This window comes from Syngnathus scovelli, chromosome 16, assembly GCF_024217435.2.
Source record: "Syngnathus scovelli strain Florida chromosome 16, RoL_Ssco_1.2, whole genome shotgun sequence".
In the NCBI taxonomy this organism is placed as follows: Eukaryota; Metazoa; Chordata; class Actinopteri; order Syngnathiformes; family Syngnathidae; genus Syngnathus; species Syngnathus scovelli.
The window spans coordinates 9,952,365-9,976,879 of NC_090862.1; the positions used below are offsets into that span (position 1 = coordinate 9,952,365).

Consider the following 24,515-nt stretch of genomic DNA (forward strand, 5'->3'; position numbering starts at 1 on the left):
CAGCTATAGTTTTCATTTAACTTTATTTGCAATACATTTGAATTTCATCATTATTTAATTAGTTTTGTATATTTATATTTTCAAGTGCAGCGGTATTGTACAATCTGTGCATAATCGCACTCTTCTATTTTACTAAGTATTTTTCACTTGGTACTTCCTCTAAAAAGTGAGAACCCACTGTTCTAATTAAGGGAACGTGGGACGTTCCCTTTAAACAGGCCGAGAGGCTCGAGATCGCCCTTGCGACAGAGACGTTAGGGTGACGTCATCGGCATTGACGCAGAGCGCATCAGAAGGAGAACCGGCAGCAGCATCAGCAACGGCGGCGGCAGCAGCAGCAGCAGCATCCGAGCATCCGAGCTCGATCAGCAGCAGTGGTCCCCCGCCAGCTGCCCGACAAGCATTTTATCATTCGAGTATCCTTCCCCTGGATTTAGCGGTAGGAGCATGCAGCGAGTGGTGACGTACGTCACTGCGCATTGCGTGTGTGTGTGTGTGTGTGTGTGTGTGTGTGTGTGTGCGTGTGTGTGTGTGTGTGTGTGTGTGTGTGTGTGTGTGTGTGTGTGCGTGCGTGTGTGTGTGTGCGTGCGTGCGTGCGCGCGCGCGCGTGCGTGTGCGCGCGCGCGTGTGTGTGTATGCGTGTGTGTGTAGAACAAAAGGCGCAGCCTCCTTTTTGTTTTATTTTTTTGGGTTGGGGGTAGCGCTCGCCCGCAGTCATTTGCAGCGACATCAGCCTGCGTCATTATGTAGAATTGGACTACGTATGTGTGATTTCTTTCTTCTGATTCTCGCGTGAGCATTCACCTGCCCTGGCTTAGCATGCTGCTACACCGTGCCACGCAATTTAGTATTTATTTAGAAATTTATGATTAAGCTTCTGCACATACATGAAGCAGTATCATGTGCAGCAACGTTAGCAGAAAGCTCATTTCCATTAGTCGTGCATGCAGTGCATAAAATAAAGAAACACAGTATAAGACTTGGGGCACACAGCAACTAGCAACACAGGCTCAAAAGACATAATGCAGAGAAATAGAAGACGACTGGGCTTCAGCACATCCATTGATCGTTTTTAAGTGCAGCTTTGCTAAACGGAGGGGGTATTCCTTTCATTGAAAACACCAGAAAAGTGGGCAAATTCTATTTTGGTGTCCCCTCCAGCTTGGCAGTTGTGTCATATCTGTTTCCATTCGGCTAGCTTTCTTTCCCCTCCCCTCCTCTCATGGTCCACCCTGTTTTCTACCACAGAGATAAAAGTTAAGATGGCCACCTCCTCCTCCTCCACTCTGGACGAAGATGAGAGTTTGAAGGGCTGCGAAATTTTTGTGCAGAAGCACAACATCCAGCAGATCCTCAAAGAGTGCATTGTGAACCTGTGCATCGCTAAGCCCGAGCGACCCATGAAGTTCCTGCGGGAGCATTTTGAAAAGCTGGAGAAGGTTGGTGACCGAACGGGGAAGAAAGCGTCGCGTGTCTCGCAATGTCAGGCCGTGTGTCACTCCCATTGCTGTCGTTTGACCATCAGTGCGAGTTGCGCGCATGTACCGTCCCCTCATCATGCTATTGCTCACTTTGGTTACTTGACGCGATTGCACCATTTCGAGATCGGTCGACACGTATTGGCTCGGGATTTAGCAAAGAAATAAATCATTCTTTCCCGTACAAATTAGCATTTTTTTGGGGACTTGGTACAAATGGTACACAAATAGCTGGCTTCGGGTGCAAACCCCTCAAGTCACACTTTGGCAAACATCCCGGTTTGTTCAAAAACTGATACTACTGCTCAGTCCGCACACCTGGGTGTTATTTTGGACAAATGATTAAGCAACCTCATGTGTGCTCATTTGATTCAAACATCATCCGAAGGTCGCAGGTTAATCATATTTGCCTGCCTCCAATTGTAGCCAAAGTAAGGCTCATGAATCAATCTTCAATGACACAATGATAGGTAAGAAAATATTCCGAGATGTAGAGTTTCCTGATAACGATACAAGGTGGGGCTGGCAATGTCAAGGGTCACGGTGTTCTTTTGAATGCGCTCCTTCCAGAGAAGATGCCATTGAGGGCTTTCCCTCATCACCAAAGACCCTTTGTTGTTTGAAATGCTATCTGAAATGCTCCACTTTATCTTTTGCCCATGAGTGCATCATGAGATGACTGCAATCACGCAAGACGTGTGTCCAAATAGCTTGTGGCCTTGCCACATGACTTTAGCCCAAAAGTTAAATTTTTGCTCATGGTTTTCTCTCTAGCTGAACAAAGAATGTGAACGATCCCTCAAGCACACGCGGTGCACTTGTTCCAATCAGCTGGTTTTCTCCACTCGGGTCCCAAGCACGGAGATAGCTGACTTGTCCTACTATGCGGTCGGCACACAAAGATGACTGTGTCCAAGCGTTGCGCTGGGCCGAGGGGCAGTCGGTCTTGTGAACACAGATCAAGAGAGTCATCCTAGTCCCTCTCGAAGGAGCCGTAAGCGGGGGCTCCTCCCGATCGCCGCGCCCTTTGCTCGAAACAAAAATCTACGTACAAAAGGTTGAACGTCCTGATCGGGAATGTCCTTCATTGAATATTACTTGACAACTGTGAGCGAGCTTCCTGTTTGCCCTGACCCACACAGCTTGCACCCTCCCTCCCTCACCGTGACGCCGTCTACTGTTGTCTTTTTCCAGGAAGAATGCAAGCAGATGATGGCGCGGCAGAAATCTAACAGCCAGTCGGACTCGCACGACGACGAGGTTTCTCCGCCGCCGCCCAACCCTGTCGTCAAGGCCCGCCGCCGCCGCGGAGGGGTGAGCGCTGAGGTCTACACCGAAGAGGATGCGGTCAGCTACGTGCGCAAGGTGAGCCTGCAAAGCGGGCGAGACAAAATGGCGCTCTGCATTTGGCGCTTGAGCGGCCATTTTGGTGCCAATCCGAATGCCCAACTTCAACGCAAACTGTCAAACTTCACAAGCCTCATCCCATTTTTGAGGGGCAACATGACTTACCCTATATTTCTTCTGAAAAAAACTGCATCTTGAACTTTTTTTTCATAGTGTTTTTCTCATGTTTGCCTTAACAGGTGATCCCAAAGGACTACAAAACAATGACCGCCTTGGCAAAGGCCATCTCCAAGAATGTTCTCTTTGCTCATCTGGATGACAATGAGAGAAGGTACATACTTCATTGGTGTTCAGCAGTGTTTCAAACAGAAGAACTTTGCGAGCAGTGTGTGGCCACTGTGTGCCACTGTTTCCTGCCTTACAAGTGTGGTGGTCGCCGATTAGACACGCACAGATGTGGTTCAGGGAGTGTTGTGTTGAATGAGAGATGGTACATATTTCATCGGTGTTCAGCAGTGTTTCAAACGGAAGATGTTGCACCTTGCGAGCAGTGTGTGGCCACTGTGTGCCACTGTTTCCTGCCTTACAAGTGTGGTGGTCGCCGATTAGACACGCACATGGTTCAGGAGGTGTTGTGTTGTTGGTCGTGATGGCAACCTGTTAAGCGGCACTGCATGGACACCGTTCTTCATAGTTGGATGACCTGCCTTTATTGCTCCTGTTTTAATCAGCTTTCTGCTATGCTGTTTTCCTTTGCCCCTTTTCCTTTTAGGATAAATAAAGTATTTTTTTTAATTGAATTTGAAAGTCCTCTACAATATATAGTGGTGTGTCTTGCGTAACTGCATGAACTCACATTGTACAATACAAATCACATTGTACATTGTTTGCCCTTACTTTACTCTGATGACTTGCACTGAATGGCATCAGCCAAGGCAGAATAGTCTGGACAGTAGTTTCTGATGGCCAGTTTCAAGCATACTTCCAGAATCTAGATGATCATCAGTCATGGTAGAACGGTATTTAGATGTAATAATCGTCATATAGGAAAAGGCTGATTCGCACGAATAGGTGGAACCGAATAATGCAGTCAGGGTGGTAGCACATTTGGGTATTTCCCCTCTGTTAGTAATTTCCAGAACTGCTCACGAGCCCTGAACATTTTATACCCTTTGTTGTATTTAATTTAAATAAATTGGAGGCTCGCTACGCAGCAAGGTAAACAAACAAGTTAGCGCGGATTAACGAGCATGCGTGAAGTGTCAAAAGTTCAGACATTAGATTGGCTACCCTGTATGTCAATCAAAAGACAAATGCCATAGTGGTGATGGATCCCCTACTTTTTAAAGTCATGCGATCTACCCACACTTCCTTTGAGATCGACCGCTAGATCGCGATCGACGGATTGGGCACCCCTGCTCTACAACATACATTCTATTAAAAAAACACACATTTGTGGTGAGTAAAATAATGTATTTAACATTTTCCCTGCACAACAATGCATTGACTTGACAATAATACATCCCATCAATGGGTCAACAATGACAAACGTTCTCCTGCTCCCCAACACAGAAGGAATGTCTGTCCCTCAAGGAAGGTCTGCACACTGACTCCAATCTGCAACACATAGAGACACATGATATTTTAGTTTTATTTTGCAAGTGTATATTTTTTTAGTGTTATTTTCCTTTTTTGTCTTTTTTTCTTTTGTGTCCACGTTGAGAGGAGCCAGATGAGGTGGCTCGGGCATCTCATCAGGATGCCTGCTGGACGCCTCCCTGGGGAGGTGTTCCGGGGATGTCCCACCGGTAGGAGACCCCGGGGACGACCCAGGACACGCTGGAGAGACTATGTCTGTCAGCTGGCCTGGGAACGCCTTGGGATCCCCCGGGGTGAGCTGGATGAAGTGGCTGGGGAGAGGGAAGTCTGGGAGTCCCTCCTAAAGCTGCTGCCCCCGCGACCCGACCCCGGATAAGCGTAAGAAGATGGATGGATGGATGGATGGATGGATGGATGGATGGATGGATGGATGGATGGATGGATGGATGGATGGATGGATGGATGGATGGATGGATGGATGGATGGATGGATGGATGGATGGATGGATGGATGGATGGATGGATGGATGGATGGATGGATGGATGGATGGATGGATGGATGGATGGATGGATTTTCCTTTTTTCATTTTCTACCGCTTACCCGAACTCGGATTGCGGGGGCAGCAGCTTCAGTCACTTGGTCCAGTGTTCCCAAGTCAGCGTGTTTTTAATTCATGAAAAGGAAAAAAAAAGGAGCAGGTGATGACTACAAATGACAACCAGCAATACATTTGCTTGCCATACGAGCAAACAAATAATACATAACAGAACATAATACATACATACATGACTGTACTCTCTCGAACATACATCGTCGGGACAATGGTTTATTTTTACATTTTACAAGAAACGAGGCAGAATGAACTTTTAGCTTCTTGAGTCTTGACACAAGTCCCGACTTGGAGAGGCAGGAAATGGCACCTTAACTAACGCTCGCTAATCGGCAAATAAATGTAGTATTAGCTGCCAACATAAATGAATAATGCTTTCTGCTTACGTTGTAACTGTTAGACATATCAATCAAGATTTACTGCTCACCTCAAATTGAAGCAGGTGAGAAAGAGTGAAGATATTCTTTCTTCTTCAAGGTTGTTGAGTTTCCGCTTTAAATGTACACGTGGACTTCTGGGAAAAGTACTGGCCACTAACACTTGCTATGGAGGGAAAATTATAAAATCAACACTCCAGAGTGTATGATAATTGACTCTCTAAATCACTTTAGAGTTAAAATAACACAAACAATAGTTGAATTGATTTCTATTATTAACTCCAACACTGAAAATCTAACACTTTTGATTTTGCTGTGTGGCAATTGAGGTCTCTCCTCTGATTGCACATCAGTACATGTGATGGATCGGGACAGTCTGAAAAAAGAAATGCGGCCCATTATGCGGCGGGGCCGGAAATGTGCGGACGCCGTCGCCGCATACTCTATGAAAGCGTGTCCGTTTGCTGCCGACGTCCAACACAAGATTTTGTGGGGATTGTTGAGGGCCGGCAGGTTGCCCTTCTAGTCAACATGGACCCTTGTCATGGCGCTCCTCCCAGCCGCTTTTGTCATGTCCTGCCGGTGAAAAGAGATTTCGTTGCGGGCGCAACAAGCCATGGATTCTTTTTCCAAAATGTTTGCAAATGGTTTCTTTCGAGTGCTAAGTAACTGACAGTACAGAAACAATTTTGTTCACTGTATTCCACGTGACAAGCGAGATTTCAACTGTTTCAGTAGCACAGAAAGGAATTCTCAAAGCTCGGGCCTTTCGTCATCCCGTCCACTTAAATCCCCTAATTAACAAGCTGAGCTGATGAAGTGAGCCGTGCGTTGACCTCTCACCCCTAAAGCCTGACCTGTGCTCCTTCTCCACCAGTGCCCGCTGACAGACAGGGAACATCTCGGGCCCGCGCACTCATTGTGTACCCGTGCCGTAACAACAGTCAATAAATCAAGCGACGGATAAGTCGCAGCAGCAAAAGTACAGCGGCTGCATTGGCCATGCAGACCGTAGCGGGCATCAAAACAAGAGTGAGCCACAACAGGCCCAAGCCGTTCGCTTGGGGCTCCGATGCTCGTCTAGGTGTTTCTCTGGAGCAAAACACGTGTTAGTTCTCATCTAACGAGCAAATGGGCCTCTCAGCATGCGTGCCGCTGTTTCTTGCAGCCTTCCCATGTTCTCGGCATGGTTTTCCTCCCGCGTTCCCAAAAGTTGCACGGTAGGCCCGCCGCGCCAATGGCGCCTCTTTTCGCGTCTCAGATGATTCTTTCGATGAGTCCTTGTCAGCTGGCGCCATCGTTTTGGAGGAGTTGCTTTGTCTGTCTGCGTGCGAGGGAGAGCGGAGGATGTTTGACTGCCTCTCCCATTTGTATCGTTTTTGAGCTGGCGGTTTGCCACCTCCAACACTGGCGCGGCTTTTCATTTGCGTGCGCTTTGCATTTGTCGTCCTCGCCTGCCATTCCTTCTGAGAGCTTTTTTTAACGTCCTTCGTGGAGTGGCCGGCACCCCCCCCCCCCCTTTCCCCGCACTTTTCTCTTTCTTTGCTTCCCCCCGCTATTATGGCGGCAGGACAAAGCCAGAATGCCGATGGGGTCACGCTCCACAGGAGAGCTGCCGGCCCGAGTGAGGCGCTGCCACCGTCGCCACCGTCACCACCTCCCCCGGCACCCTGTACCGAGTGCAGAATGCGCCCACCGTCATTTGCTCCTATCAGTCAGGCGAATGGAAACTTTTGTCCCCCTGCGTACCCTTTGCGGCGTTTGGTATCCACATTTTCTTTTGGTTTCACAACAGAGTGACTTGTCCATCTCAGCTCACAGAACAGTAAAGCAGGAACAAGAGTGCGCAGTTCGGCTCATGCACGAATGTAGTGTCTTGCCGTGCAGTGACAGCCATTCACCAGGACAAGGCGCCTTGAGCGGCTAAGGCGACCGCTCGCATGCGGCGCGCCCTCCCGAAAGGCGGGACTTGGCCGGCAGCCCCCTGTTGTACACATGCCGTCGGCTTGGTCTATGTTAGCGTGATGAGTTCCAGCGACAACGGCATGTGACTTGTCTGATGATCTCCACTTTGCTTGCGCTTCTTTTGTATGGCACAACCGCATTGCTTGACGAGATGTGAACTGCTTTCTCTTTTCTACAACCGATCCTACGTCTCATTTGTCTTGCCTTTTTTCAAATGCATGCCATAAAGCCGCAGACTTTGAGCTACATTGACTCTGAGCAAATGTTTTGTGCGCCATAGAAGGCTGCTCACTTTGCTCCCGTGTTTTTTTGACAGCGTCCTGTTTGTATACACGATCACCAAAGCCAAAGAGCAAACGTAATTCTCTTTGATTCTGCATTCGCACCAGCGTCAAATATTTCTTGTCGGCAACACAAACACCACCGGGCTGGCCATACGGAGTCGCTTATATTTAGAATAGCAATATCACTTTTCACCGAGCCGCTCTTCTGTATGCATCCGTGTTGGTGTTCTACAAAGGCCCGAGTGTAATGAAAGGAGCTTTCCAGTCAGCGAGCACAGACAGCGCAGAACTCGCCGCCCGCTCAACACTGTTGGGAGGAAGACCTTACGTCAGCCGAATGGCAGCTCATTTGGAGAAGGCTGTGCTTCGGCTCCGCAGTCTGTCGAGCTCAGATGCCTCCGTTTTGCTTTTGCATCCAAGCCGCGGCTGATGAGCTTGATGAATTTGGCCTGGAGGAGAGGAAGCACTCTGAGCCTCCTCGTGCCCCGACACATCCCAGGATTGGAACTTTAATCTGCAGGGGCTTCACGCATCATAGCAACCCGGGCTCATGAGCGGTTTTCTGGGCTGGCCGTCCCAGCGTCACGATAGTCGCTGGCCTCAGATGGCAGGCAGAGTGAACACGGTGATGACGGCTCTTTGCTCGTCGCCCTCATTCTGCTGTGCAGTCGAACAAACGATACTGACTGCACTCTCTTTCCCATTCAGTGACATATTCGACGCCATGTTCCCCGTCACGCACATCGCTGGGGAAACTGTCATCCAACAAGGTATGTATTGGAGGCCGCAATTGATACACATTGTGTCATTGTAGCACAGTTTTAGTGTCCGTGAGCAACAACATTGCCGTGAACCAAAATGCACAGAAGGAACACGTTCTCGAAGAACCGTGACCGACACACAAGACAGAACAATGAGCAGGCGGGGCAACCGAATAGACGCTGACTGATTACAGAGGCAAGACACTGTTCTGACTGGATGGCACGGAAAGAAAAAAAGAGGCGGGGCCTGGCGAATCCAAACACGAATCAACAGCAATCACACGGGGAGTCCGAGACAGGGAGAATGAATCCAAAGACAGTGGAGGCCCTGCAAGAGAGAGCATAGAAGAGTCGTAGAATGCAGCTAATGCATCATGAAGCCTCCCATTTGGAGCGGCGGATTCTCGCTCTCTCTCTCAAGCAGCTGGCAAGTGTTCATGATCATGAAAGCAAAGCTCTGTGTACTAAACACCCAGTCAGTCAGTCACTCCCGGAGCTCCGGCACCTCCGAGGCAAGGTGCAGTCCTAATTTGGAAATGAGGAGTCCGGTCCAGTTTGCGGGCCCCTCCGTTCCAGACAGCCCGGCCCCATTGTTGTACACACTCCATCGGCTGAGCTATGCGCCGTACGCGCAGCCCATGTCATAGCTCATGTCTTGGTTCGCGGGCACTGGACAGCTTCAAGCTCCCAGGCTGCTTCACATGATTTCGAATTGGCGAGCGAGCCTTCAGTTACGTTCAAACAAGGGAAGACTTCCTGAAGTGTCTGTGCTAACCGTCTAATTTTTGCTCCAGTAGTACAGCAGAGTTGCCACACTGTGTCGTCGTGTGAATCAAGTGGTCACTGTCAAATATTTTGGACTTTACTATTGCCTACTTTTCGGCCCAATGACGGGGCACATTGTCACTAAACGGGTCCATTTCAACACATTTTTGGAGAAAATTTAAATATTTTAAGTGCATCATGTGTTTAGAACGATGCGGATCATTTTTGAAGGCGTGGATGTCAAACATTTCATACAGATATCAATTGCTATGTAGTGTGTTAGCGCAAGGTAGCGACGTGGTAGACAGAGGACCCCCTGCATGAAGGTCTACGTGGCGAGACAAGTTTGAAGGCAGGTTGTGGAAGTCACACTTGTGTTTTTCCTTCTCTCTTCCAGGCGACGAAGGAGACAACTTTTACGTGATTGACCAGGGCGAAGTGGACGTAAGTAGAAGCATGGTTGGCATGCTGCAGTTCTTCGAGGTTTTTCCCACTAGTTTGCGGAGACAACCTTGTTGGTCCCACACATGCATGCCAAAGTCAAACGGCAAAACGACTCTTGATCCAACCGATTGAAGCTGATTTGATTCGTCGCAAGGTCACGATTCTTGTTGATGTCGAGTCCGGCAGGAGACCAATAAGAAGGTCTTGCGCCTTTGCCGTTTGAACAGCTGCCTTGCCCGCTGCTGGTCTCTCAACAGGTGTACGTGAACGGGGAATGGGTGACCAACATCGGAGAGGGCGGCAGTTTTGGCGAACTGGCCCTGATTTACGGCACTCCCCGAGCTGCCACGGTGAAGGCCAAGACCGACCTTAAACTGTGGGGGATAGACCGGGACAGCTACCGGCGCATCCTCATGGTAACTCGCCACTCCTCTCCTCGATGCATGTTGATTTTTCCGCTGGTCGGAAATGTGTCAATTGTTTTGCCGCTCCTTGGAGACAACGCAACAGAGTCGCCGCGTGTGTTTATTCTTATTGATGAATGTCAGCCAATTCAAGCGAAAGGCGCGGACTTCATACGGCGGTGCTCGCCAACTCTGAAAGGTTTACTTAACGTCGTTACCTCTCCGACACTTGCCGGACTGAGCACAAATAAGGTGGAAAACTAAACGCAGCTGTCATGACTTCACTTTTTGCCACCTGGAGGTGAGGCAGCCAGTGTTATACGCTTTCTACACTTGTGTCTTTGTTTGCGGCTGGCCCGTTAGCCTTAAATTACAAAAGGTCTCGAATAGTCAAGTCAAGTTTATTTATATAGCCCTAAATCACAAACAAGTCTCAAAGGCCTTTATATATACAAAAAATTGACAATTATTCTCAAACATCCCCTGATCTTAAACTCCCAGGAGGGCAAGCAAAAACTCAAAAAACCCCATCCATCCATCCATCCATCCATTTTCTGAACCGCTTAGTCCCCACGGGGGTCGCAGGCGTGCTGGAGCCTATCCCAGCCGTCATCGGGCAGTAGGCCGGGGACACCCTGAACCGGTTGCCAGCCAATCGCAGGGCACACAGAGACAGACAACCAATCACACTCGCACTCACACCTAGGGACAATTTGGAGTCTTCAATCGGCCTACCAAGCATGTTTTTGGAATGTGGGAGGAAACCGGAGTGCCCGGAGAAAACCCACGCGGGCCCGGGGAGAACATGCAAACTCCACACAGGGAGGGCCGGAGGTGGAATCGAACCCGCACCCTCCTAACTGTGAGGCGGACGTGCTACCCAGTGGGCCACCGAGTCAAAAAACCCCTATCGGGAAAAATAAGAAACCTTGAGAACGGACCACAGATGGGAGGATCCCCCTTCCATGATGACCAGGCTGCAATGGATGCAGAGAGGGCACATATAATACATAATATAAAAAATCAAAGGAAAAGTGGATGTCTAATTCAAAGTGAATAAATGGTGGAATTTTGCAATTTCATCACAATTGTTGCTCATGATCTGAGCCGATAAAGGGAGAAGCAGCGAGATGACAGAGGGCGAAGATCAATGCACCGTGCATAACTCATGGACAAGAAATTGAATGTCCTGCAACCACTCATTAGACACGCAGTTGCCAAAATCATGTGAGTCCAATGAAAAGAAATGGAAAGAAATGCAAGGCTTACTTTTGAATGGACTTGTGTGAGACTTGTATGTGGCCATTTCTAAAAATGTTTCAGTACATTTTCATGATGACTGCAAAATTGGGTCAATTGCTTCGGCCCTCGCTCGCAGTCTCATTATGGCTGACGTGACTCCCTTTGGTGTTGAATCGACACCTTTCTCCACTGGAATTCCACCGCCTTCCTTCAAACGCTCGCATCGAGCATGTGTGTCACTCACTTTGTAATGATTTATGCTGAGTGACGTTTTGCGGTTGGCATGCATGGGCCTGCCCTGCCCTCACGTCGGGCACACATTAGCCCGCCTCGCTCGTTTTTTGTCCTCTGAGAACTCGCCCGTTCCCTTGCTCTGCCTTTCGCGACAGTCGAGAGGAATTCGATATTTAGTTAAAGATTGCTCTGTTATTTTCAAAGCACTTGGTATTCTGCCAATGCATCCGTGTGAAAATCAATGCACATCATGTGCCCTCTAATGACAACTATTCAAGGTTGGAAACAACTTGCAGCGGTGTATCCGTGACACCAATATTGCAACAAAAGAATATTTCACATGACTCGCAAATAACGAGGCTTTGTCTTTTCCCCCTAGGAGAGTTGTTACCATCCAGAAGGGACATTTATGTATGAAGAATTAGGATGCTCAATGGCGTTGGATTATTGTGATGATTAGCTATCGTTTGGGCCGAGACTTGTCAGCACAGGGAAATCCCCTTCTTGGTGGGTGGGGAGGGCCGTGCACACACACACACACACACACACACACACACACACACACACACACGCACACGCACGCACATGCACGAAGCGCACGGATCAAACACCCTTCACTCCAATATGAACGCACCTCAACACGTGACTCCAACCATATATGGTCAAACTTAATGAAAAGCGAGACGTGAAGAAGCCATTTCGAGCAAGCGGTGTGGGAAAAGAAATATTCCGTTGTGAATGAAAGAAGGACTCCCTGTCATTTGGCGCTGCCTCAAATGTCAACAAGCGTAGAAAAGCATTGCTTTCAATGTCGGTGGATGAGGCCATCTCACTCCCGCCTTGTTTTGACAGGGCAGCACTCTAAGGAAGCGAAAGATGTACGAAGAGTTCCTCAGCAAGGTCTCCATACTCGGTAAGTCTGCCTAGCCTTGCGCCACCAGGCGTTTGTCTTCGTACTTGAATGCAATCGCACGCACATTTCAAAGCAATGTGCGAATCATTCAGAGACTAAAGGCATAGTTTTGTCAAGAAATCACTGCCGTCATGTTTTCCCAGAATAAGGGCACAATATTCAAGGTGGTGTTTTGAAAATCACCTGTTCAAGTACAACCCCCCCCCCCCCCCCCCCCCTCCAGATTATGACTTGATATTGGAAAAATACTGCAACTGTGACTTCTTCATCGTTTCCAGAGCAGACTTCCTTCTATTCCCGGCCATCTTTGGAAAGCCCGTGCTCGCGGGTGGACGATAGAAGCATCCAACCTAACAAAACAAAGAACTTTTTCCGTTTCCGAGCAGTAGAACCTGGGTTGCTTTCACCCAAAACATTTCCTCCTCCCTTGTCCTCGTGGCAATTAGGCAGAACATTTTGCTTTGAATTAGCAGCAGTGGATTCCCTTGGGTACAGCAGCCCACGCCCCCCCAATACACCCCCCCCCACCCCCACCCACAACCACCCCCCCACCCCCCGCATGGCGTCCAGGCCATGGCCCCTGTACACACTTACGTGCTGGCTGAATAAACGCGTACACTCCAAGCAAGTCTCAGAAGGCCTCGACGAGATCCCGCTCCCTTTCTTCCTCTGCCTGCCCGGGCCCGTCTCTCCCTCGCTTAAGTGTTTTACCCCTCTTCATCAATCCTTCTGCGGCTTTCCGCCGCCGTCAATGGTGGGAGGAAGGGAGGCGGGCCTGGCGTTTTTGCTTGTCTTTGATTTCGCCCGACAGCCAGCAAATTGGGTGCGGGCCCTCGATGTGCTTGGCGCCGCACGCAGACCCGCCCGTCGGGCCGGGCGCGCCCCAGCGTGTAATGTCCGCTCATGCGTGCATCGCTGCTTGGCTGTTGGGACCGCCGGTAAGCTTGACAGATGCCAAACACCCACCAGTCCGGGGCGGCCGGCCCTGCTCGGACACCTGGACAGCGCCCTCCCATCTCCCCTTACTTAAGATTTCACAGCTCCACACACCAAGAGTGGCACCAAGAGCTCCTGCTCCACTTTGGCGCCTGTGAATTGAATGCCAACGCCTTTTCTCCACGCATTCCACTCGGAAATTGCTGCGATAAGGCAACAATCAAAGTGTTGAAATAATAATAGAATTTTTAGATCCAGTATATACCGTATTTTTCGGACTAAAAGTCGCTCCAGAATATAGGTCGCATTAGCCATAAAATGCACAATAACATGAAAAAAAACATATATAAGTCGCTCTGGAGTACAAGTCGCATTTTGGGGAAAATTTATTTGACAAAATCCAACACCAAGAACAGACATGAACGAGCAACAACAGGCTAAACAATAGGTATGCTAACGTGACATAAACACAAAGGAAGAGCTGAGAACGGGCCTGACGTAACATTCAGAGTTATTCAATTAACTATTACATAAATAACACGTTTATAAAACCATCTGCGTCACTCCAATTCATTAAATCCATAGATCGTCCTTTATGGAAACGATACCACGTATGCGCCGCACTGCTGACGTCTAAATATTCCACAGACCCATATAACGATATATACAGTATATATCAAATAACTATCATATAAACAACAATATTATCAAACCAACTGTGTCACTCCAAAACATTAAATCCATCGATCAAATTCCTCGTCCTTTGTCAACAACGCCGCTCGTGCGCACTGAGGTCAGCCTTGTTGTTATTCCACAGATCTAGTATATAACTATATTATAGCGTTAACAAAGTACAAGGAAAGACGTGGGTTTGGTAAACGTCTCTTTATTTAACAAAACAAGAGTTCAACGAGCCAACAAGTACTGAACTGTAACGATAAAAACATATACAAGTTGCTATACGAAATAAAATATATCAAATAACTATAACATAAATAGTTCACCACCACACGCCCCCAAGCACCGGTGTCAACTTCCAGGTGTGTGGCGGCGTGGACTTCCATCCCCGGAGGTGGCACTTCCAGCCACGGAGGTGGTAGAGAACTCCATAGAATAGGACCGGGCGTGCGTAAAAGCCATGTCCGAGCCCCATCCACCGTCCCCGGACAGCCACCCGGCCGAGCGCCGGCCCCCGACTTCCATCCACGGAGGTGAAAGAGAGCTCTTTCACCTACTATACGGAGTAGGACCGGGCGTGCGTAAAAGCCATGTCCGAGCCCCATCCACCGTCCCTGGACAGCCACCCGGCCGAGCGCCAGCCCCCGACTTCAATCCACGGAGGTGAAAGAGAGCTCCGTAGAGTAGGACTGGGCGTGTGTAAAAGCCATAATAGTTTTTCAAACCTTCTGTGTCACTCCAAATCATTAAATCCTTCAAACTCTTCGTCCTCCGTGTCACTTACAAACAAAGCCGCTAATGATGCCAGTAGTACGTGGGGCTCTTCGTCATCTTCGTCATCCCGTGATCGAATTTTTGTCCTTTATGTAAACAACCGCCACGCCGCGCCACTGACGTCACTTGAAATTCAAATTACAGTAATCCCTTGCTACATCGCGATTCGTTTATCGCAGTATAATTGTTTTTTTTCTTTGTTTTTTTTAATTTTGAAAATTTGTGAAAAAATTCACATATAAGTCGCTCCTCAGTATAAGTCGCCCCCCCCCCCACCCAAACTATGAAAAAAAACACAACTTATAGTCCGAAAATTACGGTATATCAAAGTGGGTGCAAGGCCACTCACCTGTCCGATGATTCCAATCCTGCTTCTTGTCTTGCAATGACAAGAAAGGCATCCTATCCTATCCTATCCTATCCTATCCTATCCTATCCTATCCTATCCTATCCTATCCTATCCAAGGGGCAAAAGCATTTCCTAAATGCTGGAAAACTTTTTAATGGCACACCTCTGCGATTGAGCACCATATCATTGTTATAGTTGCTCCCAATTTGTTTTCCAATGACAGAGTCTTTGGATAAATGGGAGCGTCTGACTGTGGCGGATGCCCTGGAGCCGGTCCAGTTTGAGGATGGAGAGAAGATCGTGGTGCAAGGAGAGCCCGGCGATGACTTCTTCATCATCACAGAGGTAATATGGGGGGCCTCAAAGGTTAGAATCAAAACAGACGTTACTGACATGATACGATAGAATGATACTTTGAAGGCCATTCCTCCCCGCTGATTGATGCCGCAACGTCATTGCCATCCTCTTTTAAACCTGTCTAGTAGCCATTTCAAGGAAAAGAGAGCAATGATACTGTACCGTAAAGCATTCTAGATGCTCAACTTGAGCGTACTAGATTGCTCAAATGTTTTACTGCAAGGGTTCACAATTGCGTGCAACTCTTTGGTTTGTTTGTTTGTTTGTTTGTTTGTTTGTTTGTTTGTTTGTTTGTTTGTTTGTTTGTTTGTTTGTTTGTTTGTTTGTTTGTTTGTTTGTTTGTTTGTTTCGAACATTTAAAGAAATACAAGAAAAGAAAGTAAAAAATACTGAAAATAATAACTCCATAGTACAATAGAGAAGAAAGAAAAGAAAAAAAAACATTGCGTTATAAATTTTCACTTTATCATAAAAATCTTATTTGTTCAAAAGGGAGTAGAAGGAAGCCTAGGCTTATCTAGCTCTACCCCTTGTAATCACGTTTGCTTGATTCCGTCAAGATTTGTCCATTTTCAGATATGTTAGATATACATATATATACATATACACACACATACATACATACATATAGATATTATACATACACACACTTATACATACATACACCTCCTTTAGATAAATACAAAAGCAGTTTAAACACCTCACAGCATGCTACGGTATCCTATCAGTATTTTGCCTTTATACATTTTTTTAAACTGAGGTAAAGAACTACAATTCTTTAGTTGCAACTTTAAAGTTGTTCTCACCAAATCTCTTATAAACATAAGTGTTCCTCTTAAATAATAGGTACTTTCCCTCCACTCAAACAACCTCTGGATACTGTTTGGTAATTGATTATTTTTTATTTTGTACATGAGTTGGATGGTTTTAAAATCGACTAGATCATTGCATTTCTGTGCATTCAGTTTTACAAAAAGAGGGTTAGATGGTTCTCTGTAATCAACATTATTTACAAGTCGTATAGCTTTTTTTTGTAGAATGTAGATTGGATCTGTGTTTGTTTTGTATGTGTTGCCCCACACCTCCACACAGTACATAATGTATGGGAGTATGAAGGAGCAGTACAAGGAATATAATGATGTTTGGTTTATAAGATCTTTTACTTTATACAATACTGCCAGTGATTTTGAGATCTTTGATTTGATATACATTATATGTGGTTTCCAACTTAATTTTTTATCTATTAGCACTCCATGAAATTTTACTTCATTCACTCTTTCTATTTCTATATTATTTATTGTAAGAATTTTGTCTGTGTTTGTCGGACGGTTTCCAAATATAATATACCTTGTTTTATTTAAATTCAATGTAAGCTTATTTGTGTCAAACCAACTCTGTAATTTTTCCATTTCAATACCCACAGTATCCAGTAGTTGATCCAGGTCGTCCCCACTACAGAGCAGATTCGTGTCATCTGCAAAAACTACGGCCTTGCGTAACCTGGAGACCTTGCACATATCATTAACATACAAAATAAATAACAAGGGGCCTAATATTGAGCCCTGAGGAACCCCACACTTTACCTGCTTTAGTTTTGATTTGAAGTCCATTAATTGCACATATTGATTCCTGTTTGATAAATAACTGTTTAACCAAGTGAGTGGCATACCTTGTATGCCATATCTCTCAAGTTTTGTTAACAGTATTTTATAATTTACAGTATCAAAAGCTTTCTTAAGATCTAAGAAGACACCTACAGCATATCGTTTATTTTCAATAGCTGTTGTTATTTCAGCTACGAAATCTAACAAAGCCATTGTGGTGGTTCTATTTTTCCGAAATCCATACTGTTGGTCACACAGAATATTTTGTTTTGTGATGAAATCATTAAGCCTTTTATAAAATATTTTTTCTAGTATTTTGGAGAATTGTGGGAGTAAAGATATTGGCCTGTAATTTGAGAATGTGTTTGTCCCCAGCTTTATATATCGGAATAATTTTAGCTGTTTTCATTTCACTCGGAAAAACACCATTTGTCAGGGATTGGTTGCAAATATGTGTTAGGGGTTTCACCACACTTTCAATAATATTTTTAACAAGTGACATATCTATTCCATCACAATCAGTTGACTTTTTACCTTTAAATCCTCTAACAATTTCTATTATTTCCGTCTCATCCGTTCCCCTTAGAACCATACTTTTGGCTATGGGTACATCCTTAATTAGGTCACTTGTACTCCCTTTTTTTGGTACTTCTTCCGCCAAAGTAGGCCCAATACCAACATAGTAATCATTAAACTCCTCTGCAATCATTGCAAGTTCATTTATAGTTATATTGTTACTGTTTACAAAGTAAGAAGGATACCCTGGCTTTCCAGTTCTGTTTTTAATAATTTCATTTAACACTTTGGTTAGCTTAGCAATTAGCACCATTTGCCCGTCTTTTCTCGTCAGCCCTCGTCAGTATGTGGATCCCGCCCTCACCCTGTCAAGTTGGGGCCCCTGGAGTGTGCAGCGCTCCATACCTAGCCTGTCATCTGAACACACTCTTGATTAACTCCACATACACATGCACTACTCAAGTCAAAAAGGCCCGCGTCGAACGGCAGCAGATGCAAATTGCCCTTTTCTCTCCGCCTAAGCGGCCCATCTCACGTTGTCTGTCCGGTTCCGAGCCCCTCTTTGTGAGCGTCTGGCTGCTGTTTGTGGCGGCGGCAAGGTGCGACAGAGCCACAGAAAGAGGGCTTCATCTAAAGTGCTGAGTGATGTATGGCTGCACTACATATTCCCCTTCTTTCTTCACCTGACACCACTCCCAACATTCCACTCGGCTAACCATCTTTCATAATGAATCGGATGAGTTAGCATAACATGACAAAAACCTCCCTGCCCAAGTACTTAATGACCGCACCACAAATATTGCCCTCATATTTTCTCACCAAATTATGGAAGCCTCATAAAAGTGTACACAACTTTTGGAAGCCATTTGTGTGTGCGTGCATGTGTGAATAAAGCAATGAATCCATTTGGGACACTGATAAAACAGTTAGCAACACATGAGTCATCAGTCCGCATGGAGGAGAAAGGCAAAAATGCCGGGGGATGGATTATAGGAATAGGCCAAGTTGTTGGAGGCAAGCGGAACATTCCACTTTGTCCTCCAAGTGTAGGAGAATCCCACAAACTGAAAACTTGCAAATACAAATAAATGCCTTCCCACACAAATAAAAACTTTGTCCAGTGTTAAGCGTTTGTACTATGTCAGAAACCAACAAAAATAGCTTTTAAGTCTTAACTTCAGTGATGAGCATCAAAGGCGTAACGCTGAACCAGCTACCCAGTTGTCAGTCACAAATCTTGTTGGTCGCTTGTTTCTGCGTAACCTGCCCTCAGCTAGTCACTAAAAAAAAAAAAAAAACTCAAAGACGGATTGGAGTAGTAACCTTAACCCAAAATCCGTCCATGTTGATCCATCTGGGGGTGGTGGCCATTTTGTTTTGTCCCGCCACATGCCGTGGACTGAAAATGGCATCACGGCAGTCGTGGGTTGCCAACGTCACATGAGCAAAGGTAAAAAACGTGTGAGCTTCTGCCTGAGCTGAGCCCTCCCGGCACTGTGATATCATTTTCAGTCCAGTGCAAGGCAAAATGGCTGCCCCCTGAAATGGATCAAAATAGCTGGAATTTGCTACTTTGTTCATATTCATTGGGATAGCGTTTTGAGGCTAGTGGTGGCGCAACAAAACGTGTCAGAGTCAAGAAAGCTTTTGACCTGACTCGAGCTTGAAATGGAATGAGCATCATTTGACCATTGCATGTGTGTGCTTGGGATCTGCCGTTTCCCTTCTCTGTTCTTGCTCATGAATATTTCCAGCCCATCACATGATGTTTGATGCCTTCCTGCTGTCCATTTTCCATTTTTCGCCCCTAAGCTGACGCGCTTGCCTTGGATGCGGCCCAGGCCGACTTTCCCAAAGCCGTCCGGACTGCGCTAGAATTCACACGGGGTCAGGAGACTCGGCCTCCCTCCTGCGAGGGACACGGGAGAGGGAGGGAGGGAGGGAGGGAGGGGGGGAGGCAATAGTCCAAGCCAGCGGCAAGAGAGATTGATTCAACTCGCAAGATGGCTCCTGCACCAAATACTTTCTTTTCATCAAGTCTGCTTGAGCTGTATCGGTTGAGATTTGCCCTCCCCTCCTCCAAGAATTTACATAGCAGGCGCCAGATGCCCATGCAGTGATCTATTCGTGATCTATTCGCATGCATCTTGCCCAGTCTCACTGCTGAAACGAGGCAACGAGTGCACGCTGTCTCCCTCCAGCCGCTCCAGCCGCTCTGCGCCCTTGTCGTCTTGGCTTTTGGAGCCACTTGGCATCCAATGGAAGGCAGGCTGAGCCACGAAGGCAGGGGGAGAATTTTTTCAAGTGCGCTAAGGGTCCTCCTTTGTTTGCGCTTGGGGCCCCTAGCAAGCCCCCCCTTCCCCCGTGTCTATATGTGCGCACGCCTTTTGGATCTACGGGACTGACACCAAATCAACGGGTTTGGATTTGTGACCTGCAATAAACTGTCAATGCGACTTGCATTATCTCCAACGTTTCTTTTGGATCCTAGTTGTGCCACAATATTGACCAATTTAACTTCTTGCCTCTATTGTACAGAATATTCCATAGACCAGGGGTCCCCAACCGGTCCGTGTGTCACCTGGTATCGAGCCGCCAAGCCGCACAGAAAAAAATAACGTATATATATATATATATATATATATATATATATATATATATATATATATATATATATATATATATATATTTTTTTTTTTCTTTTTTTTTATCGTTGATCATTTAATTCAGGAAAAAAACGCTTGTCCCGGTCACGTGACATGTTTCCTCAGTCGAGCCCGCAAAGCTAGCAAAAATGAGTAAGAATTTATTTAGAAAAATATAAAAAAAATTGGCGATTCTCTCCCAATTACATCCGTCGGTTCAGGTCAAGACGGTCGTCTCGGTCACGTGACGTCACCGCAGTCGAGCCCGCGAAGCAAGCAAATATGAGCAAGAAACAGAGATATTTGGAAAGCTTCTTCGGAAAGGGAAAAAAGCCCAATGAGGAGACAGAAGAAGAAGAGGCTACGACTTCTAAGAAAAGGAAAGCTGCATTTAAAAGAAAATTTCTGGAGTCCTACTTAAAATATGGATTTATCGCCACAGGTGACTCTGACGCGCCAAGCCTACTGCATAATATGTGGCGACAGGTTAGCTAACGAGGCAATGAAACCTTCAAAACTGCTTCGGCACATGGAGACCAAGCATCCTGTATTAAAAGACAAACCTTAACCACTTCGGGTGTCTTTGTCTCCGATTACGCCTAGATGGGACCGGCTCGTTTCTGAGAAACAAACTCAGTGCTCCCACTAATGCAACGTAATGGTGAGTTTTATTTTTATGTTGTTTATATTTGTTTTTATGCCAGTTGTATCATTTTATTTCATCATATTTATTTATTCATTTATTATAAATGTATTATTTATTAATATAAATGTACTATTTATTTATTTAAAGGCCGGTCCGCGAAAATATTTCTGACACGTAACCGGTCCGTGGTGCAAAAAAGGTTGGGGACCACTGCCATAGACAAATCCAAATTGATCAATCAAAAGTGTGCCACGATATTGTGCAAGTGAGGTGGTAGTGTTCTATTTGTCCCACTGTAGTAGTATCTGCGACATTGAGATTGTGGGGCCCGCCTTGCCGTTTGAGTGACTGTCGGAGAATGAGAGCGTAGAGTTGGCTGCTTGCTTTAGCAGCCAAGTGCTTTGATGTCACGCTCAGCTGATCACGTTGGCTCGACTTTTGTGGAAATGACACTTTGGACCAGTCAATTGTCGAAAAGTCATTTGATGATGGGATTGCGTGTCATTTGTGTTTGTCCTGAGACGAGTCAAAGGTGACTCGACGTGCACCACTTCTCTTTGTGACCCATTTGCCCTCCGTGGGAAGCAGGCTCGTTTTGGCTCCTCATTAAGCTTCATCATCTTCACATAGAGCATCACGAGCCTGCTCAGCAGAGGGATTAGCGATAGTGGGAGCGTAACAGAACCGCCAGGTTTGCTTTTCAGAGTTTTTTTTCCATGCTGATATTTGAGCTACGATGTGAGCAAATCGGTCGAGTGAGAGCGTGTGCTGGCCAATGTTGTGTTAGTGAAGCGTTGGGCCAACCAACAGCTGCGGGCTAGGCTGGCCGTGGAAAACTCATTTCCTGGAAAACGTTTCACTATTTTGCTGTCTGCGCACAAAGTTGTGTGGCTACGCCGGTCTTGGCCGCTGCGGCGGTTTCCATGTTGTGCGTGCGAGTCCTCCCGTTTGGATGCTTCTCTTTATGACGCTCTGGAGAGAATAAAGCAAAGGCCGTCCAAATTGTCCTCCTTGCTTGGAATATCTGGGTTGCTTCCCACGGAACAGGTGTCCGTTCCATACGGGGGGAAAAGCCAGAGCCAAATCCTGTGCACCTGTGTCTTGTGAAGCAAAGGAATTTCTCCTCTGCTTAATCCTCCTGATGATGTTCAGCTCCATTCAGTAACTCCTTCTGTTACCTCCCGTCCACCCCCACCCCCTCCTCTTTCTTCCACCCCTCCCCAACTTTTTCTTCCGCTTGTCCGTCCCATGTCCAGGGAATCGCCTCCGTTCTGCAGCGCAGATCCGACAACGAGGAGTATGTGGAGGTAGGACGACTCGGACCCTCCGACTACTTTGGTGAGTTGCTCTGGATCCATCCGGTACCGCAAAGCCCAAACACATATTTGATCATCATTCATCCAAGTCCAATTTTTCTTAAAGAGCTCAACCACAGCTGCTGTCGCTAAAATCTGCCCTTAAAAAACAAAGAGAGTTCAAGCAATAAATGAAAGCCAGAATGGAAAAATGACGAGTTGCGAAACTGGGCCGAGAAGGGGCTCGCTTAACGTCGGACGGCAATACCAATGGGTGTCATTGGGGAAAATAAAGTCCTTGTGTTATGAGGCAACTTACAATTAGGAAGAAAAAGAGCCGTATTTGAAACAAGAACGGAATGTTGCAAAAGTAATCTTGTCATCTCTCCAACAAAAAATGGAACTATTGAGGATAGTCATGTCATTGCAAGAAATGGAACGAGGTCGACATAAAAGTCCTTCGTGGCCTTCAGGTGAGATCGCGCTGCTGCTGAATCGTCCCCGGGCGGCTACGGTGGTGGCCCGCGGCCCCCTCAAGTGCGTCAAGCTGGACCGGCCTCGCTTCGAGCGCGTGCTGGGTCCCTGCTCCGAGATCCTCAAAAGAAACATCCAGAGATACAACAGCTTCATCTCACTCACTGTCTGACGCCTCTCCAAAAATTCACCAGGGGCCCACAAGCTGGCTTCTACGTGTCCAAGGACAGGGTGCTCGTTTCTTGTGCTTTTTCTCTCTCTCTTTTTTGTTGCTCATGTGCTTGCTGTCATGCACCTTTAAAATGGCTCGCTTAAAAACTGGACCGAAAATTTGAGCCGAGAAAACAGGAAATGGGATGTTCAATGCAAAACAAACAATCGTTCAGTCCAATTTTTAACCCAAATTGGGTTGTTGTGATCCAAACGTTTTAAGGGTGTGTGTCATGCCCCCCCCCCCCTCCCCCAAAAAAAAAAAAAAAAGTTTGCATTGCATCTTATGCAGTGTGGCGGCGGCTCTGTGTGATGCACGTGTCTCCATTTGGCACTTTTGACATATATGAAATGGGGCCATTGTGCAAAATGGGGGAAAATGTCTATGCGCGACCGGCTTACATGAGTTCACATTTTGTTGCTTGCCCCTTTGACTGTTGTTCTGAATTGGTTTTTGGTTTCTATTTTGAGGTGGCGGTCATGACAACGTGATTATTTAACTGAGCTGTTATTGTCTGAGGATTTGATTTGCATGTGAATAGCAGAAATATCCTTGGAAAAAAATAATTCAATATAAAACGCAGATCAACGGATATGGAAAAGTCTACACAGCTCTGTTCAAATACATGCTTCTTTTGTCATTAAAGTCATCAAAAATACCAACATGAATCATTTGAAAAAAATTATACAAATAATGTGACATAACTTGAAAAACAACAACAACAAACAGATATATTTGGGAAAATGGTGTGTGGAGGGAAAAGCGGGTTTCCACAAGTGTGTGGCCGTGTTCAGAATGATCCAATCACGTTCAAACTCATGTGAAATGGGACTCAGCACACAACGGTCAATGTATTGTTACTATTAGGATGAGTTGCACTCTACGTACTACTTGGTTACTGTTCTGTTTTTTAACTGATCATAGTTACTTGGCAGCATTTATTGGTTTCTTTTTTTTTCCGGTCAGTAGTCAAGCAACTGCTGCCAAGTACACAACGACGACTCAAAAGAGTAACAACGGAACCGTGACTGTTCCATTGTCGCATTGGGCAAAGTCACTCAAACTGAGCGTAGGGCTTTCCTCACAATGAACCGATCCCATTGCAAGTCACGTTAAATGGGAGTCAGCACAAAGCTGCCGTGTGAAGTGCCTCTAATCAATACCAGATAAAGTTCAGCCGTTCAAGCGAGCGTTTCCTACTTTTTTGTTTGAAGCAGATGCCTGCCTGTCGAGTGTGTGAAGCTTAGTTGAGTGATGAATGGTAGAAAAAGTTTGGAAAAAAGTTTGGTCTGATTATTTTTGTACCATAAAAGCCTGACATTTGAACTGGAGTGTGTAGACTTTTGATACCCACTGTAAATGCACGCAGAGATCGTCTCAGGATTTTTGAAAAGCTTGTTATCGTTCTTTTTGGCTGAAAGCTTTTCCACCATTTTGCTAGCGTACCCGTAGAGTGAACGCAGCAGTTTTACAACACACCTTTGCTGGAAACCATGTTCAAAGGAAGAATTGCAACTAATATTGACACTGATGCAATGTTGTAAAATGTATCTCTTTCTTTCAACAATCAAAAAATCTTGAGAAAATAAAGATCAAATCTCCCCAGA

The 24,515-nt window shown here is 46.2% G+C and overlaps 1 protein-coding gene and 1 long non-coding RNA gene across 4 annotated transcripts; one reads left to right on the forward strand and one right to left on the reverse strand.

The window, feature by feature from the left end:
* The first annotated feature begins 264 nt into the window (after positions 1–264).
* On the forward strand, positions 265–24,515 carry prkar1b (protein kinase, cAMP-dependent, regulatory, type I, beta). Of its 3 annotated transcripts, none has more exons than XM_049745092.2 (11): positions 272–439; positions 1,249–1,439; positions 2,673–2,843; positions 3,065–3,156; positions 8,369–8,430; positions 9,584–9,630; positions 9,888–10,046; positions 12,363–12,423; positions 15,384–15,505; positions 22,185–22,266; positions 22,697–24,515. In XM_049745092.2, exons 2-11 carry the CDS (start codon positions 1,263–1,265, stop codon positions 22,867–22,869), a joined length of 1,146 nt encoding a protein of 381 aa, XP_049601049.1. In that variant the 5' UTR covers positions 272–439; positions 1,249–1,262; the 3' UTR covers positions 22,870–24,515. The 3 variants fall into 3 exon arrangements, with proteins under 3 accessions (XP_049601051.1, XP_049601049.1, XP_049601050.1); XM_049745093.2 differs by lacking the exon at positions 272–439 and adding an exon at positions 629–761; XM_049745094.2 differs by lacking the exons at positions 22,185–22,266; positions 22,697–24,515 and adding an exon at positions 16,941–17,099 and having other exon boundaries at positions 265–439.
* Positions 4,116–13,277, reverse strand: LOC137841028 (uncharacterized). Its single transcript, XR_011088336.1, has 3 exons — positions 13,018–13,277; positions 5,025–5,577; positions 4,116–4,442 (listed from the first exon to the last, which is right to left on the reverse strand). It is a non-coding gene; the product is annotated as an uncharacterized lncRNA (long non-coding RNA).